Source organism: Cupressus sempervirens, chromosome 1 (assembly GCF_028749045.1).
Source record: "Cupressus sempervirens isolate cs-2001-9-10 chromosome 1, ASM2874904v1, whole genome shotgun sequence".
NCBI lineage: Eukaryota > Viridiplantae > Streptophyta > Pinopsida > Cupressales > Cupressaceae > Cupressus > Cupressus sempervirens.
This window is the reverse complement of record NC_143118.1, coordinates 594,319,059-594,340,521: the sequence shown is the minus strand read 5'-3', so window position 1 is coordinate 594,340,521 and position 21,463 is coordinate 594,319,059. Positions and strand designations below refer to the sequence as shown.

General features: G+C 36.1%; 1 protein-coding gene across 1 annotated transcript in view; it reads right to left on the bottom strand.

Moving 5' to 3' along the window:
* The window catches only part of LOC149578825 (uncharacterized), a 196,151-nt gene that overhangs the window by 92,109 nt on the left and 82,579 nt on the right, over positions 1-21,463 (bottom strand). Inside the window, exon 4 of the mRNA XM_089831921.1 lies at positions 16,243-16,323. Coding sequence (XP_089688047.1) covers positions 16,243-16,323 — 81 coding nt within the window. The remainder of the gene's footprint in view (positions 1-16,242; positions 16,324-21,463) is intronic.

Sequence of the window (21,463 nt, the reverse complement as noted above, 5' to 3'; positions counted from 1 at the left end):
CTACCTCATTTCAAGAATGTCTAGTTACAGCAATTAAAACACATTCTAACTCACATATTCCATATAATGAATCATCAATATATGTAAACATAAATAACAATAATGAGCTAGTAATATAACTAAATATAAACAACAATGGGAATCAACAATAATGAATCACCAGTGTATCTAAATATAAATAAACAACAATGTGCTTTGTCTCAAAAACATGTTGTTGTATGTGCATACATTGAGTAATGCAAATAGTCATATACCAACATTATCCATATTAAATTCAATGATAAACAATCCTAGTTAGTATGCCATAAATTCATATTAAAACATCCATACCAAAGATTTGAAATATCCCCAATAGATATTCGCCTGGTTTCTTCCTCAATTTTTTATTTAGAACTTAAACATAGGCAAATGCATTACGGAACAACAATATAAACCAGTAGATTCTCATAAAATACCTTAAACATGTTATTGCATTAAACAACATCAATACAATAACTATTATTTAAAACCCCCAATATTGAAACATAGTTTTACAGTCGAATTGGAACACTGAGAAAAGAACCTGTAAACACACGCAAGACACCTAATGTGACATCTTCACAGACAATGGATTTGCATCCACTGTCTACCGGCACGAGGGGCTACATCCTCACGCTAGATGAAAGTTGAAGCTTTATAAATAACTCTCACAAGAGAGAAACAGAAATTTGAATCATAAACCAAGCATATCTGAATGAATGAGTCTTTCTCCTTTTAATCCTTAAAGTTGTGACCCTTCAACTCCATTCCAATCTTTTTGTCTGATCTCTCCTTGTCATTTTTAGCCCACTTTATAGGACTAAATTGACCTTTTATAATTTTAACCTACTCTCATAATCAATTTTAATATTATATGAATGTCTTTAATTTTTTTGTCTGATCTCTCCTTGTCATTTTTAGCCCACTTTATAGGACATTGCAAATCTTCCCTCCTCAAGCAATCAGTACTAGGATCCCATATGAATCTACAGGTAACTGTGTAGCCCATTTTGAAAACAAATCCTGCCACACTACGAAGCAAGGTGTCAAAATGCAACCCTTCCATCAACCAAATCCCTCGATCCCAAGTTAAACTATGAATTATCATTGCATCTATAGGCCATACAATTCTGATCATAATTGCATCCATTCTCAAAGTGTGTAGAACTACAACAAAACCCTCAAAATGCCATAGATAAATGCGGTCAACACGTGGATCCCAAACCCTGTTGTCATGATCAGCTGATATGACGAGGTAGAAATGTATCAAGGAGCTATGTATAACCTAGTAGATGGTGATGACCCGACATAAATAGTTGATGGAAGAAACAAGCTGCTCAAAAGCTGAAAACAACGCCAAGGGCACATCAAATATCATACTATTGTCATCAATCTGGAGAATCCCCAAGTAAATGGGTGCTATGAGTAAGAATAAATCTGAAAAACCATTCCCTGCGATTGAAACATAACTCTCATCAATACTCCGCCAAGATCTATTCAATGGCTGATTGTATGAAATCCATCCAATTCCTGTATGGATTGAAATTGGGAACCATATTTGGATTGATCAAATGACGAGGGACCGTAGGCAATTCACCACACCAATCCTGTGACCAAGATTCACCACCAGGAGCTATATTTGGATCCAATATTTTTAAGTCAAGATCATCCTCTTTATGACAATCAAAAAGATTTCCCTCATTTATCTCAAAAAGGGGATTATCGGAAGTCCAATCAGCATCTACTTGAAACATGGGGTTGTCTACAAGCTGAATGTGATATGAAATTGTGGTGCTTGGTCTTTTGGACATCTGTCTAAGTTATTAGTCTGCTGAATGCTATCAAGTTCATCAATTACTTCTTGGAGAAACTCCTGCCTCTCTTTACCTTAATGCTCCCAAAAATGATTTGTGATCCTAACCTAATTTTCTACTTCTTGAAGAGAAACCTAACAATCATCCAATGCTTCATGAGCATACTTAAGCTCCCTATTGAGCTCCATAATCTCATTCCTCTCTTTATTCAACTGATCGACAGAAATTCCAGCAACCTTGAGAATATAATCCCTGTCGGAAAGCAAACATAAATAATTTGATTTCATAGATTCAAGAGTTGTTTTGACTACTAGCAAATCAGCAACAAGCCAATCTGCTTCCACTCCCTTATGAGCCTTCCTATAGAGATCCTCAACCATTCTTTGAGTGTTGTCATAACGTACCAAAGATGCCACAACCATGTCGTCACTAACCTTCAGCTGGTTCTTTAAGGCCTACATCTCATTATTGTCATGTTGAAATGGTTCATCGTCTTGCAGTGTCATCTTGGATTGTCCCTCTAAATTTATATCATGTGTATAAGAACCATATGGTTCATCATACCCAACATTTTGTTACTTCGAGTACAACCAGCCTCATCAATCTATTAGTCAAAGCTAACCTACAAATCACCTATGTAGAAACTTGTATGTTCCTTACCCATAGCTGAAATCATCTTGTCTACATTTTTCGCTGCGCTGATCTAAATTTCTTTTTCCTCCTCTTCGTTATTATGATTCTCACATACAGGATCGGGTGTACTAGTGTCCTCACATGTCAAGCAAATTTGTTCCTGCCATAGAAGAATTCCTTTAACTTGTAAACCCTTCAAGTTCTTCACTATCAGTTGCAAAACTTTCTTCAACACCACATTATTGTAAGTTGTTGTAGGAGATGTTATCCACATGATCTCATTGAGACAAGAAGCAACCACAAGGCTAACCCGTTTATCTGGATGCTCCATAAACATGGTCTAGACCAAGGTCACCATTAAAGGTTGTAAAGTCCAATTTAAGAGTCTACAATCTGCCTACTCTACATTGGTCAAATAAGTTTCTATCTCTTCCAATTTGGATAGAACATCATTTGAAGTTTCCATTGTTCTAATTGCTACCCAAGTACGTATAGCCTACCCAATTGCTTTTCCTTCTGCAAGTTTCTTACTTGTTCACCATTAAAGGTTTCATTAAAATCTTTTAAAAACAACTTGTGATTCAGATTTTCCATCATCTTAATTTGCTTCCTTCAAACTAAATTTGGATGCATTGAAGATTATACCTGATTCCACCAAAAATTTCTGCATTGTCCTATTATGTCTACTTAAACTCAAAAAAAATTTCAAATAGATTACGTACAATCTGATATTATTTCTGCACCAAATTGCATTGTTCAACCCAATTTTCACCTTTTTAGAACTTCTCAGAGATTTAATATGCAGTCAACACCAAACACTTAGCATCCAACAAATTGTACTAGAATTTTGCTAATCTCAGCTCCCACATAGGCACTGTGAACAACTCACTCTTCCCGTGCCTCCATACGTTGTTAGAGTGGTTTCAACAGTCATTTTTTTTTCCACAACAGACGAGACCCAATAATGCTCCTCCTTTTTGTATGTTAACACCCTTGACAATACAACTTTTCCCAATACAATCCAGAGCTCTGACAATAGTTCCCAAAACCCACAATAACTAAACTAGTTCCTCTTCCTAGTCTACAACACCTTTATGGCATGATAGGACACAACCTAAGACGAAATATTTCAGGGATGGAATAGTACTTCTATCAACACTAAGACACAAATCTCAAATGTTGGGAAAACATAAGATTCCACAAGAAAGTTTATCAAACACACCCAAATCTCTATATAGGGCTACAAGGAGAAATCATGGATTTTTGAAGGCAACTTACATGGAACTCCACAGAAAGTCTTGACCACCCCCAAACTCTTCAATCCATTAATCAACAATCCCTTCCAAGTTAGGACTTCTAACCAATCCCTTAACTCCAGTTGTTTACAATTCTCTCCTAGGCATAATAGGGCTATTAGGTCACTTTTACAAAGCAAGTACTTGAATTTCAAACCACCTTCCAATCAAACCAATTGTAACACTTGAGGAATCTCACAAAATTTCTAAATCCAAGGATTGAGACTTCTACTCCACCCCTAGACCGAGTTGTGCCTTAAAAACCCATTCTGGACAGTCACATTTAGATGCCTATCCAGAGGGTTTAGTGTTTTCTCCTTCCATCTTCTGCCTCTTAATCTAAGACCCCAAAAATGTTAAAGTATATCCTCCCCCCTTTTTTCCCACCAAGGCTCAGAATTTTCCCATGGTGGATTCTCTGGGAAAGAGGAATTTTCTTCGAAATCCTAGTTAGGACCTTCCTGTGACCAGCAACCACTCAAAAATTAATAACTTTCATTCTATTTGCTTCCAGGACTTCAAATCACTTGCAAAACTCTCATAAGACACCAGACCAACTTTTCTAGTCCTTCAGTGATGCAAAGGCATCCGTACAATTCTATACAACTAGATTTTCAGACAGTTCCCATAGGAAAACAGTTGAATTTTATTGTTTTCAGTAAAATGGATTACAATAGATTTACTCCTCTATTGGAGAAAGGTTTCTCAACCTTATTTAACCATTCCCAAGCAGTTCCAACTAACCAAAATGGTTGTGAACGTTGGGATTCAAATCTTGCACTTTTTGCAAAAGTTGCATTATGCAACATTGACAAATTTTTTTAAAAAGTTGTCAAGTGTTTAACAAACCTTATAAAACTCTAAGCCTAGACTCCACTTAGGCTCTTATAAAGGTTAAGGCAACATTTCAACCTTTATTCAGCCTCCCAGACTACTTCACCACTCTAACTTAAAAATTGTCCAAAAGTGGCTAAGGTAGACAATTAGGTTTATAACACACCTATTGTCACCTTGCCTTACAAATAGGGCATTATTTCTAACATTGGATTCAAGATCCAACTACTACCCTAACCCTTTGTCTCTGATCCATCTGATGTGCTTGCAATGGATGAATTTGAAGGTGCTCCTACACCATACTCCCGGGGTTCATTGATCTCAAGTCCTCTTGAGATCATGCTTCAAGATTTCTTGTTCATCCATCCATATAGATTCTTCTTCAGGACTTCCTTGTCACTGAAGCAAATATTTCTTGTACACATTCTTCCTAGCTTGTTTGATGATCTTTGTGTCCAAGATCTTGTCAAGCTTCCTTGGCTCATGAGCTGGTATCTTTGCAACATCTTCTTCAAATTCTTCAAGCTGCACTTTTGAACCTGCATTTACATCACCTTTGTATGGGTTTAGATCACAAATGTTAAATATGGGAGCGATACCAAGGTGTGTAGGCAATTCTATCTCATAAGCATTCATTCCATGCTTTCTCAATATTTGACAAGGTCCTACTTTCTTCGTGAGTAGTTTAGTATGCTTGTCCTTTGGCAATCTCTCCTTCCTCAAATATACCCAGAGCAAGTCTCCAACCTGCAACCGAACATCTCTTCTATGCTTGTCTTTTGCCTATTTATATCCTTCTGCACTCTTCTCAAGTGCCAACCTCACTAAGTCATGAATCTCCTTCATACTTTCTACAAACTCCTCTCCATGGGCACTGATTGGATTGTTTGATGGTAATTCTCTGAGTTCTAAGATGCCTCTTGGATTTTGCCCATATACAATCTGAAAGGGACTCTTCCTTGTACTCCTATTGACTAAGTCATTGAAAGAAAACTCTACTTGGGGTAGGACTAATTCCTACTTGTCTCCATACTATTTTGTTAAACATCTAAGCAAATTTCCAAGAGATTTATTGACCACCTCTGTCTGCCCATCTGTTTGTGGATGGTAGGCACAGTTAAAACTCATATTGGTTCCTAACTTCTTCCACAATGTCCTCCAAAAGTGATCAATAAATTCTACATCCTTGTCTGACAGTATGGTCTGAGGCAAACCATGTATCGTAACAATTTCTTTGAAGAACAAATTTCCAATTGATGATGCATCATTAGTACTTTTACAAGGGATAAAGCGAGCTATTTTACTAAACCTGTCCACTACAACATAAATGCTATCATACCCCTTCTATGTTCTTGGCAGTCCCATCACAAAATCCATGTTGCAACTCTCCCAAGGCCTTGTAGGAATAGGTAGAGGTTAGTATAGCCCTACATTTGTGGATGTACCCTTGGCTCTTCGACAGATTGTACATGTCTCTACAATCTTCCTTACTTCAGTCTGAAGCTTAGGCCAATCATAGAACCTTCTTACCTATTCTAACGTCTTGTCCAAGCCAAAATGTCCTCCCATATTGCCTGCATGTTTCTCTCTAATGATGTTCTCCCTCATTGAACATTATGGAATGCATAGCTGGTGTCCTTTGAACAGCAGTCCATTTTAAATCAAATAATCTGCATATTCAGTATGATAAGCCTTAAAAAGTCAGAACATACTTTATAAATATCCTCGAAATCACTATCATCCTTATCCATGTCCTTCAATGAATTAATTCGTACACTTTGGAGTTGGATTTCCTGCACAACTAGATTCCTCCTACTTAGTGCATCTGCCACCTTGTAAGCAACTCCCTTTTTGTGTTTTATTGAAAAGGTGTAGGCCTGTATTGATTCCACCCATTTCATGTATTTGAGGCTTAGGTTCTCTTGACTATTTAAGAAACTTAAAGCTTGGTTGTCTGCGAAAACCACAAACTCTTTTGGAAGGAGGTAGTGCCTCCATTTCTTCAATGACTGTACTAGGGCATACAGTTCCAAGTCATAAGAGGAGTATTTCATCTTTGCTTCATTCAGTTTCTCACTAAAAAAGGCTATTGGCCTTCCCTCCTCACTCAAAGAAGCCCCTATAGCTAGGTTTGAAGCATCACACTCAATAGTAAATATCTTCTAAAAATCAGGGAATACTAGGATAGGTTTCTCCATTACCTTTTTCTTCAGCATTTGGAAGGCTTCTTCTCCATCCTTGTTCTAGACAAACTTACACTTTTGTCCACCCTTGATGCTCTCAAGGATAGGAGCACACAACTGATTGAAGTTTCTAATGAACCTTCTATAGAAAGAGGCAAGTCCATGAAAACTCCTAACCTCAATCATGGTCCTAGGAGAAGGTCAATTCAAGATGGCTTCTACCTTCTCAGGGTCCATTTTGATGTTCCGTTCTGAGATCACAAATCCCAAGTAAACAAGTTCTCCTTGCATTAAAACACATTTCCAAATTTATGAAAAACTTTTCTTCATGCAGCATCTTCAAAACCAATTTAAGATGTTCTAAATACTCCTCCTTACTCTTACTGAAAATAAGAATGCCATCAAGATACACTATGACAAATTTCCCAAGAAATGGTTTGAGCACCTCATTCATGAGTCTCGTGAAGGTGCTTGGTCCATTTGATAGGCCAAAGGGCATTACTCTCTATTCGTACAAGCCCTCGTTGATTTTAAATGCAGTTTTCCACTCATCATCATTCCTAATCCTTATTTGGTGATGGCCACTCTTCAAATATATCTTAGAATAGGCATAGGAAGTCTATACCTAATTGTGATTCTATTTATGGCTCTAGAATCAGTGCACAATCTCCATGTGCCTTCTTTCTTAGGGGCTAAAAGGGTAAGTACTACACAAGGACTGAGATTTTTTGTTATCAAACCCTTATCCAAGAGTTCTTGTATCTGTCTTGCCATTTCCTTATTTTGCTCTGGAGTTAATTTGTATGTTGCTTTGTTGGGCAATGTTGCTCCTGGGATCAAGTCTATGTTGTGGCTTATATATCTGATTGGGGGCAACTCATTTGGCAATTCTTTGGTTACAATGTCCTGATACTGATCTACTAGGTCTGCAACTTCTTTAGAACCTACATATCTCAAGGGTTTTACTTCTTTCACAGCTTTCTTAGGTCTGTCGTCTTTAGGCAAAATCACTAGGACATAGCATGGGGCCTTTTCCTCCTTCAAAGTTTTTAAAAACTCTATTCCATCTACAAACAAAATTTTTGGATCTTTTTGTTCTTCTACAAAATCTGGCATTTCTAATAGAGTTACCTTTTCACCTTTGTTGTTGATTGTGTATGTGCTCAACCTTCCATCATGGCGAGCCTCCACATCATATTACCAAGGTCTCCCTAGTAGCAAATGGCAGGCATCCATTGGAACAATGTCACAGAGGACTTTATCTTTGTACTTCCCAAGTTGGAATTCCACCCAAGCTTGCTCCTCTATGACAATATGTTGCTTCTTTAAAAGCCATGACACCTTGCAGGGGTTTGGATGTGGCACCCTTCTCAACTTCAACATCTTTACTGCTTCTTCAGATACCAAGTTGTCCGTAGACCCACTATCAATCAACATTCTGCAAACCTTGTCTCCACACTTACAGGTGATCCTGAATAAGTTCTTTCTCTGAGGTAGTTCTTGATTGTTTGGAACATTCAATAGTGTCCTCCTCATCATAAGGGCTTCTCCCTTCTCAGGTCGTGCATAAGACCCTTGTGTATCTACTTCTTGATTGTCTTCTTCTCTAACTATATTTGCCCATCTCTCAGTCCGATTGCTTGAATTTTCTGGACACTTAAATGCCAAGTGCCCTGGCCGGTTACATTTGTAACACCTTGGAGGTCCTGATGATCTCCCTCCAAATCTTCCCCTTGAATCTCCTCTTCTCCCTCTATGGGATCCCCTAGAACTGTTCTCATCAAAGAGTTCCTCTAACTTGTTTCTCCAAAATTTCTAGGAGTTTTTCCTCTGCCACTATTTGACCCTCTTCCTCTATTGCCAAAGTCTCTCTGGCCTCTTCCTTTTCCACCTTGATCTTGCTTCCTCCTGAACTTTTCTCCACTTTCAATGCCAATTGAAAGCATTTCTGGATTGTGTTGGAAGAACACAATACTTAACTCATATTGGATATCCATCCTCAAACCTTGCATATATCTAGCAAGCTTAACACACTTTGGTTCCACTAACTTTGATTTCATGGTAAGTTTATGGAATTCCTCGATGTAACTTGAAACATCCATCTCCTTTTGTCTTAAAATCTGTCTCTTCTTATGAAGTAGAATTTCATACTCCTCAGGTACATAGGCTTCCTTCACCAAGGTCACCATCTTCTTCCATGTACTTACTTGACTCTTCTCCATCTTCACCCTTTCTGCTTCAGTGAAATTCCACCAAGGTAGGGCTGACCCCTTCAACTTGGATTTTTCTATCTTAACTTTCTAATGCTCTGGTATCTCCTCACAATCAAAGAAACTAGTGAGTGCATCAATCCAATCCATTACTTCTATAAATAGGAAAATCAAGTTTGGTGTCCATGGTCCTTCTCTCCATGGATTTCAAAGTCTTTAGGGACAGCCTTTGTTCTGCAAGAATCTCTTCCTCTTCCTCCTGCCAAGGGGTCTCTTCATCGCTCTCTTCATTCTCAACCTCAGAGTTACCACTGTAACCTTTCCTGACTTCTTTAATTTTTTTTCATCAACTTCCTTTCTGTATCATGCTCCTTCACCACCCTCAGTAGTTCAGGATTAGTCATCCTATTTGGAAGACCATTGTCATCTCCACCATCTAACATGATTGCAATTTTGTCTTTCTCCAAGATCTACTAGTTGCTCTGATACCACTTGGAGCAGAGCTCCAAACTATATCCAAATTTGTCACTTCGAGGTTCACAATACCACTTTTCCCAATACAATCTAGGGCTCTGACAGTAGTTCCCAAAACCCACAATAACTAGACTAGTTCCTCTTACTAGTCTACAACACCTTTATGGCATGACAGGACACAACCTAAGACCAAATATTTCAGGAATGGAATAGTACTTCTATCAACACTAAGACACAAATCTCAAATGTTGGGCAAACACAAGATTCTACAAGAATGTTTCTAAAACACAACCAAATCTCTATATAGAGCTACAAGGAGAAATCATGGATTTTTGAAGGCAACTTACATGGAACTCCTCCACAGAAAGTCTTGACCACCCCCAAACTCTTGAATCCACTAATCAGCAACCCCTTCCAAGTTAGGGCTCCTAACCAATCCCCTAACTCCAGTTGTCTACAATTCTCTCCTAGGCCTAATAGGGCTATTAGGTTACTTTTACAAAGCAAGTACTTGAATTTCAAACCACCTTCCAATAAAACCAATTGGAACACTTGAAGAATCTCACAAAACATCTAAATCCAAAGATTCAGAGTTCTACTCCACCCTTGGGCTGAGTTGTGCCTTAAAAACCCAATTCTGGATAGTCCAATTTAGTTGCCTGTCTAGAGGGTTTAGTGTTTTCTCCTTCCATCTTCTGCCTCCTGATTTGAGACCCCAAAAATGTTAAAGTACATCCTCCCCCCTTCCTTTCCACCAAGGATCAGAATTTTCCCATGGTGGAGTCTCTGAGAAAGAGGAATTTTGCTTCAAAACCCTAGTTAGGGCCTTCCTGTGACCAACAACCACTCAAAAATGAATAACCTTTTTTCTATCTACTTTTAGGACTTAAATCACTTGCAAAACTCTCATAAGACACCAAACCAACTTTTCCAATCCTTTAGTGATGCAAAGGCATCCGTACAATTCTATACAACTGGATTTTCAGACAGTTTCTATATCAAAACAGTTGAATTTTATTGATTTCAATAAAATGGATTACAATAGATTTCCTCCTCTATTGGAGAAAGGTTGGGATTCAAATTGCATTATGTAACATTGACAACTTTTTTGAAAAAGTTAAGTGTTTAACAAACCTTATAAAACTCTAAGCCTAGACTCCACTTAGGATCTTGGAAAGGTTAAGACAACATTTAAACCGCTATTTAGCCTCCTAGACTACTTTACTGACTTAAAAATTGTCCAAAAGTGGCTAAGGTAGACAACTAGGTTTATAACACACCTATTGTCACCTTGCCTTAGAAATAAGACATTATTTCTAACATTGGATTCAAGATCCAACTACTACCCTAACCCTTTGTCTTTGATCCATCTGATGTGCTTGCAATGGATAAATTTGAGGGTGCTCCTGCACTAAAGCTCCTCCCTAAGACGTCGTTGAAGCTACCAATCAAAGAAATAAGTAGTGATTGCTATTATGTATAATACTCGCACTTTGCAGGGAACTAGTAATGACCACAACCAAAATTCTATCCAAGAGTTCCATCAACATTCAACTCTATACCAATCCCTGAAACTTTGCACAAATCATCGAATATGCTCCAGTGTTTGTTAGTGTTGGTGACTACCCAAATCGTTGTGATGATTCTAGAATCCTTTCATGAGTTGTTACTCTGGCCGATAATGCTCGTCCATTGCATAAATCCAAACCATAATTCGGTAATAATTTCTAGCAGTGACTATGACTTCTAGAAGCATTATACTTCCATAAATGCCCGCCACAATGTAAAATATATTCCCAATATGATTGCTCCCTCCCGACTATGATTCTGACATTAAGTATTTCATGGCGAGGGTGTTAACTTTCTTCTAATTTTTGTCAAAACTCTCCTTAACAGATGTGAATAACGATCATAGAGATGACCATTTTAGCAATGCACAGATTGCAAATTATGAAATGGCTCAAACACGACAACCCATATTTCAACGGCAATCACACATTTTTCTTTCTATTCACCTTCACAATTTCTAAAACCTTCCTAAGCTCCAAAATTAGATTGGGCTAACTCCCTGCACTAGCGTAGACTACACTAACATAGATTGACATTACAACGTAATGCCTTGCTAGAATCAACGAGCTCAACAACAATCAGTCCTCTGCAATCCCTTCTGTAACCTATCCAAAAAGACCAAATTTCCAATATAATTTATTTTGGTACATATGTCGTCTCAGGAACTGTTTAGTTTTTATTTTCTAAAATCTTCGTGCTTCCTTGACTTTGGTATTTTCAAACTCGTGATAGTGTTACTCTCCTTTACGGAAATCACCAACAATTTGGTTTCACCTAATGGCAAAGAGCTCCACAGTAACACCCCTCTAGATGTGAATTGTAATGTCTTTGCTCAGAAAGGACATATGTTCAACCTGATATGGCAACAATTACCCATAGTCTGCTATCTCAAAATTTTATAACGGTAACTGCTCAAGCTTTCTTGAATTGTTTTAAATGCCAATGTCTCTCACTTTGATCTTTGCTTTTGTTATTTAATTGCCCAAATAATATGATGGAGGCTAAAACATGCAGAGGTCAATCCATCGGCTCCAACCAAACACGGGTTGAGTTTACAATAACAAGAGTTACAGATATCAATAGAAAGGCTAGTTTTTTTTATAAAAAAAAATTCATTCGGACTTTAGTCATAGTTTCCATAATTATATCAAAAATTGATTTGGACTATAGAAAGCCTCCAATATTTTCACGACATGCAGAAATATGGTTGCACCATGATAAATTCAAATTATTTTCAAATATGGGCTTCAATAAATTTACGACACCAATTTTTTTTCCCAAACTTTAGTCTTCTCTTAGAATCAAATATTTTCCTGCAACAAGTAAGCCCAACAGTTTTGTTTCCCTTTGAAATACCTCTTCACCAATCAAACTCAGCTATGGAATAGTCATTACCATATTCTTGAATCGAACCTAATATGATGATCCCATAGGCCAACTCCAATCCAACTTCTTGTATGGCTCCTAGAAATGTTCTTTGATTTGAAACTGGTAAAACGGTATTCAAAGTCCTCAACAGGAAACCACGAACAGATGCTTAAGCAATGAAAACTCCGTTTTAAAATAGATAGTCTTTGCTTGGTATTTCATAGTAATCTTTGCTTGGTATTTCATAGTAATATTTATATCTTTTTCCCAAGGTCGATATAATATCAACCTTAATAAGGACAAATAATCTAAATGATATTATGCTTCACTGCAAATATAATGCTCATGCAATTAATTGATTTTAGCAGGAAATTGTTCATCCAGTCACAGAAGACTCAAAAGCGTAATATCGGCCAATATGATGCATTTGAAAATTAGTGGCCCTTTAGCAAACTGTAGTCTTGTTCCTCCACAGTGAATCATTTCATAGATTTGAAGCGCTTAAAGCGTTTAATATTACTATCATTCACATGTTCTGCCAAATGTAACTCACCATACAACTGATATTGTTTTGCTGCCGCATAGGCCTATTAGGTGTTCACGGGAATAAATTAACATATCCATGCCGACATCAATATTTCTCTATGACGATAATGATAAAGCCTTTGAAATTTTAATATTTTGTGCATGAAAAGACTTTCTTTGCCCACTTTAAATTGATTAGCATAAAATACCAGGCTTCAAAGCATACCAATTCTTCCACTTGGTAATACATCACTATAAGCTTTTCAAACAAAATTCAACATCTATGTTGCTTCTCCATCAATATTTTGAATGTAGTATTCAAAGTAATATATTGTAGACAATTAAATCCCTTTGACAGATATTTCCGAATTAACTTGATCTATGAATATTTCATTCTTGCATATTCAACCCTTCAGGATGGCAGGATACACTGCTCTGATACCACTGAAATATCCCCAATAGATATTCACCCGGTTTCTTCCTCAAAATTTTATTCAAGACTTAAAACATAGTCAGATACATTACGAAACAACAATATAAACCAATAGATTCTTATAAAATACCTTACATGTTATTGCATTATACAACAACAATACAATAACTTTTATTCAAAAGCCCCAATCTTTAAACACAGTTTTACAATTGGATTGGACTACAGAGAAAATAACCTGTAAGCAAATGCGAGACATCTGATGTGACATCTCCACAGACAATGGGTTTGCGTCCACTGTCTACTAGCACGAGGGGCTACATCCTCACACTGGATGAAAGCTGAAGCTTTCTGAATAACTCTCACAAGAGAGAAACTGAAATTTGAATCATAAACCAAGCATATCTAAATGAATGAGTCTTTCTCCTTTTAATTCTCAAAGTTGTGACCCTTTGACTCCCTTCCAGTCTTTTCGTCTTAACTCTCCTTGTCATTTTTAGCCCACTTTATAATACAAAATTGATCTTCTATAATTTTAACCCACGCTCTCATTGTCAATTTTAATATTATATAAATATGTCTTTAAACTTTCTAATGTCCCAAAAAGAGGACATTACAAGATCGATGATAATAAGTAGAAACTGTATATTTCATTTCTAATGTCTACTTCTCTTCCTTGGCCATCATCAATCACTGAATTCAGTTTCTATAGATATATCCCGCATGATTAGAGGGGATGGATTGTATTTCCGAAGACATGTCTTTTCCATAACCGTGTCTCTTCATCATATCATTTTGTTAGGAAAATTAAAATCTTAAGATTATGCCAATTATCCCTTCCTAAACCAGTAACTCTTACCTCTGCGCATCAAAAGATCTTTGCATAATTGGAAACTAGAATATATTTTGCTGCGAATATGGAAGTTAATCTATTCTTTTCGAGATGCTCACATTTCACCTACAATCTATTCTTTTTGAGATGATCACATTTCACCTACTATGCATAAAGGTAATCGCGCCGCGGATCTTCTTGCTAATTGGGGCTGTGACAGATTATTTGTGGATTCTTTACGCCCTACAGATTTTGTTAAAAAACACAAGGAAACTGGTAAGTTAGTTGAGCATGAAGCCTTATCAGCTTGTTAGAATCTTGGTGAATAGCAAGTACAAATCTTTGCCGAGCAGCTGTCAGGAACTTTTGGGGTGTTATGATTTCAAGTTCAGATTAAGTGCAGAGTTCTTACAATTGGTTTGAGATTATAATTAAATGATGTCCTTTCTCATATGCTGTCATTTATTTGAAAGGACATTGTATGATGTCGAAGAATGTGTGGGTGGCATCCTATTGATTAATATTATTGCATTCGAAGGACGATTTGTCCTAAGACCCAGGTTGATATCTCAGCAGCCTCGTTCCAGTTTATCATTACGTTATTGATTGAGGTCATTTTGGAGATTCTTGGAATGTCTTACTCTCTTCAAAATGGTGAAGGTACTGCCGCAACTTTTTAATCTTTTTGTTGGAGTGCAGATTTTGAGATCAAACAGCCCTCTGATGATTTGGAGGAATGAATTCTGGGGTGGCATCTGATATTCAGTCACATCACAGCTCCTGGCAGATCTTTTGAAGAGCAACACCTTTTTGTCTTCTACATATTCTCTCATGTTATTTCCCAATTTGGTATACTCATGGTCTACTATTATTATCCTGTTGGGATTTGTTTTGTCTTCTGTTTTCCATCTGGCTATTCTTGTAGCTTTCTGTCTTATTGTACTGTGAGTTGGAAGCAGGGCTTTCTTACTAGTTCTTTCCCTGCAGAGTCATCGAACTAGCTATTATTAATAAAATATTTAATGGCTCTGTCCATTTTTGCGTAAAAGAAAACTATTACCACTGCCTTTGTCATAATCTTCTCACATTCATGATTATCATTCATTTGACCACCAGCCTCTTATGAGTCATTTTTATGGGTCATTTGACAGGAATATGACAGCTTAAAACATTATTAAGTCTTTTAAGTTCTGGAAAGGGGAGAAGACATTGCTGAGAGTCAAAATGTTTAACCTAAAAAAGTCTGCCCTTATCTTGATATTTTGTACATCAAGTTTGGCAAGGGTTGATTACAACCTTATATTCTAAGAGAAAAATGATCATATTTCTTTATCTTTGTTGCCAAAAAACAACTAAAGCTTAAATTATATTAGACAGTAATAATTCTGTATTTATAAAGCATTGAATGTGTTGAGTTAACCAACTACACCTAAAAAGAGGGCTTGAACCTTCATGATCTCCTTGATGGAGGTGTGCATATAAATAGCAATAAAAGAAAATCAGAATAACAAATTTAATACCAAAGAATCAATATATTATAACATATAAAGAAAGCTCCACCTAACCATCTATATTCCAATCAACATTTTTTTTTAAAAATTCACCCTCTATCCAAGTCTCATAATTTTAAGAAAATGTGTTCGATATCATATTGAATAAAATATCTCAGTTTCCTGATAAAAGTACAACTAACAATCTATTTTGTTGAAATCTCAATCAACGAAATAATTCAATATAATTTTGAAAAAGATGGGTTAGTTATGAGAAAGAGATGATTTAAAACATTTAAGATATCTTAGATTCAACATAAAATAATTGAGCTTGTTAATTCATTTCAATAGTATCAAACTAGAAAGCTAAATAAAAATTATTCATCACAGCAATCTGACATTATTGTAATCTAGTGTTACAATGTGTCTCACAATGTGAATCGCCAGAACTACTTCACATATTCTATAGTTGATTTCTTTAACTCTTGATCTTTTGTTTAAAGATATTGTAGACCTTTAACAAAATATAATCCTTCAAAACCACTTGGGGTTCTCACAATCACTTACCACACAGAGCAAGAGCATCAGCAAATGTTGACGAAAGCTGCACAACGGTTGTATCATCTTCAAGAAGCCATTTTGGAACCTCTGTAATGATAAGTTACACTCAATTAGAAATACAACATGAAATTCCTTGTTTCTAAATTTGAATTATTCCTAAAATATGCAGTGAAACTGAATAGAATATATAAAGAATAACAGTAAGAAATTCAGAGGACGGAAGGAAAATAGAACAGAGGTCATATACCAGTCCAAATAGCCTATAGAAACACAAAAATTAGATATATTAACATACATGGTTTTTTTTTTAACATATATAGTTATTTTTTCAAGATTCATACCAAATAGAATTACTTTTATAATATTTTCATTTTATTATATTAACAAACATGCAGCTGTATATGGTCCTAAGAATTAATCCTTTCACCACATAGTATACTTCTCTGTAAACCAGTGCCATTAAACAATGTTTTTTTAAGTATATGGAATATAATAAAATAAATCCCCTGTGAAATCTCAACAAAATTTGAGGATGTAAGAGTGATGACAACACACAATAGGATCTTTCCATAGTGAATAAAAGAAACAGAGATATTTGTGGATGCATTTTTCATCTGCTAGAATGTATTAGAACTACCCAAGCAAATATTATTTTTAGACAGAAAATCACAGATCTGGATCCATACCAATTACCAAAGTTAAAAGAAAATTAAGAGAGAAAAACTATCATTCTGAATTTTTTTCCCCCTAGAATGAGCATTTAAATAATATCTAGAATTTCCCTTAATATAATGAAAATTCATTTGTATCACACATCAAGGGCATTGTAATTTCAATTTTATGTGATTTGAGACACTACAAGGATTTCCACAATTCTATGATCATAAAATACTGCATTTTGATATTTGATTCCAATTGTAGATGCTAAGTACAATGGAAATAAATAGATATTCCAAATGCATACACTGAATTATTATGAAAATAGTTATTATTTCCAAATGTATATGCTTCCAGCCAATTACAATCTTGCATGACGACAATCACAAATATTGTATGTGATGTGGCAATGAAATATATGTTTACTAACCTGAATGGTTGTCTCTGATATGTGCTTTTGATCAATGCTGCATATATAGGTTACTATAACCGCAATGCTATCTCTATTTGCAGAGATTATCGAGTACAACATGAATGGATATTGTACAATCTGTCTGATCAATCTTCATCTCTATGTGCTGTTAATGAAGCTGTCTCTAATATATCTTCACTTGGTAATGCTTCTCGATGATGCCATCTCTAATATAAATATCAATGCCTGCACCTTTAATTGTTTTTGGCAATCGGTTGCTCTAGCAAAGCAGTCCACAAGGAACTGTTATATATTGTCAAGTCTATATTCTATATTCAATAATGCCTCTTGCAAAAATATGATATCCATATATATACACGATCGATAAGGTGAGGAGGTACAATGGAATAGCCACATCTCATCATAACAATAATAATGGAAAGATGCCTCTCTTATAATAATTATTTGCACAGGAGTTTACATTACCAAGTAAATCGCAGAAATATCAACCTTTATTTGTAATTGTATCACTAGGAATGGGTATTGACAATCGAAGCCTTCTTGTATTATCTGCGGTAATTACGGTGATGGTTATCATCATTTTTGTCTTTATAACTTCATCATACTTGGTCAATTATGATGCTAATCTGAATCTGAACACTCTGTATACATATAATAATTGACTAATCGCATGCACTTGTATTACGTTGCACTCTTTATCGGAATGTGATAGCCATGCAATCAGTTTCCTAACCTGAGTCGATCTACACTTTAACCATCGTTACCAAATATCAATGAGTGATTTGGTGGGGATTATTGTCTTTGCATGGTTTGCTTCTTTTGATATTGAGTGAAATACCCGTCATTAATTGATCTCTCTCCTAAAAATACTTACCCATAAAATGATGGTCTCCTTAATTGCTACAATCCACCTGTTTACGTTTTCCCTATCAACTCTAGCACATTTAAGCACTCATCCCAGTTGCACACTAACTTTGTAACATCCCCTTTTTCCCAGCCTTAGCTAACAACTATCATATCATTGAACAAGATTACTTTTCCATATTCATGAGCATGCTAAGACAGTTATAACAGTTATTTTACATGTTCATATGAAAGAGATTAACGGTTATAATCAGATTAACTGCAATATCTTAACTAACAATTGAAGGAGTATACAATCAACAAATATGATGAATATAACTGCAATCGTAACTAATTGTTACTTAATGGAAGGAGAGATCTTTTCTACTAATAAAGGTATGTTACTTTTCATAATCACGTCAAGACAGTTTCACAACTACTTTATGTTGTGAGGTTTTCACACCATCGCCCCAAAAGTTTTGGGGACCCTCTTTTTCGGGAAAGCCTTGGCAATTTTCGCAGATTTTGACAATTTTTTCGTCGCCTTAGCAAGTTTTTTGGAGTTGTCCAAAAGATTTCGATTTGAAAATTTTACACTTTGGACGCCTTCGGGCCAAGAGGGAGGTGTTTGGATTTATTTCGCCACCTGGTCTTAACTTGATTTTCTGGGGCATGTAATTTTATCCTTAGGCCAAACAAATTTCAAAGGCAACATATTTTTCGATGGCTAGAACAATATTCGGCAGGATAAATTTGCAAAAAAATTTGGGACTTAGATGAATTCTGAAAATTGGATATAATTGTATAGACTTAAGCATTTTCAAAATGAATTTTTTTTTTGGGTTTTATTCTTTTGGAAAATCTTGATTTTTCAGTAAAAGGGAAATTTTGTTACAGTGAAATTAAATTGGAAAAATCAATTTTGAATGGTAGAGAAAGGATTTATTTTAGTTAAAAATTAGAATTGCATTGCAAAATGGAAAGTGGACTTAATTACAAAATTTTGCATTAAATTGATTTAAAAAAATTGCCTCGAAGATTTTAAAAATATTAAAAGAGATTGGTAAATTACAATTGAAAATCGATTTTAGCTTGCTAAATCTGATTTTAATGATATTTTAACTACCAAAATGTTATTAAATGAAAATTTTAACATCTCAAAGGCTTCCCTAATTTTATTTTGCAATTTTTGGTCACAACTGGCAATTAAATGGGCAAATTTCACTATGGGAAAAATAAATTTTAGCATGGCATTTAAATTTCGACCATTAATGAAGCACTAATTTAAAGTTTTCTCTCCTACAAGGCTAGTCGGCCAGCTTGAGGGAGCAAGGAGATTGTGGTATAAGAGGGCTCCCCCCTCTCTCACCTCCTCATTCCAATCTCATTTCTTCTTCTATGTTGGCAATTTTTTCTTGGAGGCTTCCATGCACTTGGCGATTTTTCTAAAGAGAAGCAGCTTTCATGTACTCGGCGATTTTTCTGAAGAGAGGCAGCTTTCAGACTTTGGCGATTTTCCTTGAATCAGATATTTTCATTGTTTGGCATCTTTTCTTCTTCTATAAAGGGCTGCAATTTCTGCCCTAGGCGATTTGAGTTAGATCTAAAATTTTCTCTTGCTTGGTGATTTTGTAGAGTTTGATTTTTTTGCTAAAAGGCTATGAATTTTTGCCCTAAATTTTAGCAATTTTTTTTGGTAGAGGATACATGGTCCAAAGTCTGATTTTTGGCAAATTTGGGCGATTTCAAGAGATCAAAATTCTGAGTTTTTTTTTTGCAAGGAGGCTTGAATTTTCTAAGGTCTGATCCAAACTCGAAGAAGGCCCCGTTATTGGTAAAGACAAAATTAAGTTGCAATTCTATTCATTTTATAGGTGAAAATTGGTTCAAAGGCGGATTTCACTCCTTGTTCTTGCTTGGTTTCGTTTCTCTTATATTCTTATTGCATTCATCATCCCATTGATGGGTTGAAGTTTGGAGAGATAAGTGTAGATTTCATAATAGGACACTTGGCAAGGCAGAAATAAGCTAGACCACCCTAGGTTGAAGTTGGAAGATATAAGTGTAGTCCATCCTATGGTAACGAAGAGGAAGAAATAAGTGGTAGTACCACCCCTAGGTTGAAGGTTGGAGATTCATAAGTGTAGAGATAGGACCTAGCGAGGCAGAAATAAGTTAGATTCCATCAATAGAAAGAAGGTTCGAGATCGATAAGTGTAGTCCATATCACTTGGAACGAAGGGGCAAAAATAAGTGTTTAGGATGGTAGATGTTAGTGCAAGCAAGAACCCAAAGGGAACGAATACCAAAAAAGACAAGGAAGACATGATGCCTAAGACCACCTTCTTCTCAAAAGTGAGGCAAATAAGTGACATCAATATCAGCACAGTGAACATGATCCAATTAAAGGACAGATTGAAGGAAGGGCAATCCCCCGTGGCAAAGAAAATCTACAAAAGCGGAATTGTACACGCGACGGCCTTCCCTCCTAGCTTGCCTTGTCCAGATTTGATAATGGAGTATGCATCCCGATTCGATATTGTTACCAAGTCCATCATTTTTGATGAAGGGAAGAGAGTGTTGGCCAACATCGGTGGACAAGTGGTCGAAGAAGCATTTAATATCCCCCAGTACAAAGGCATGATAGTGGTAATGATGGATCAAGTGGCCAAGTCTTTTTAGGATAATCAGGGGGATTTCTTCATTCATCTAAAGCAGAATTGGTTACACGAAGGCAAGAAGGGAGTTACCAGATCATCAAGGCTCACAGTGTCAAATTTCAAATCAGAGTATGACGATCTCATTATGCTTCTCAGTCGAATCATGGGCTTAGTTCAAGGTATGCAATTTGAGAACAGGATGTGTTATTTTATTAATGAAATTGAAAATGGAAAAAGAATATTTGATTGGGCTAGAATCATAAGAGAAAATTTAGAATTGCAACTTAGGACCGTACAAAATCAGAAGCAATTCTACATGGGGTCCTATCTTTTCTATCTGATTGCAAGATTATATGAAAATCCTGGACTTAAGACCTTAGGAGTAATTGGCAATGGGTCGGGGCAATGTTTGGTGCATGAGTGCTATCCACAGCTTCATTTGCACAACACCAAGGATTATAAAATGCTTTGTGACGCCTTTTCCATTTAAACGGTACGGATACTATAAGGGACACCTGCTAAGAGACTCTCATCAGAAGCAAAAGCAAAAGTCAAGAGGTATGGAAGTTGGTTCATCCAATTTCCGCAATTCGCATATATTAGAGTAGGAGGAAGCACGGTATGTCCCAAGAGA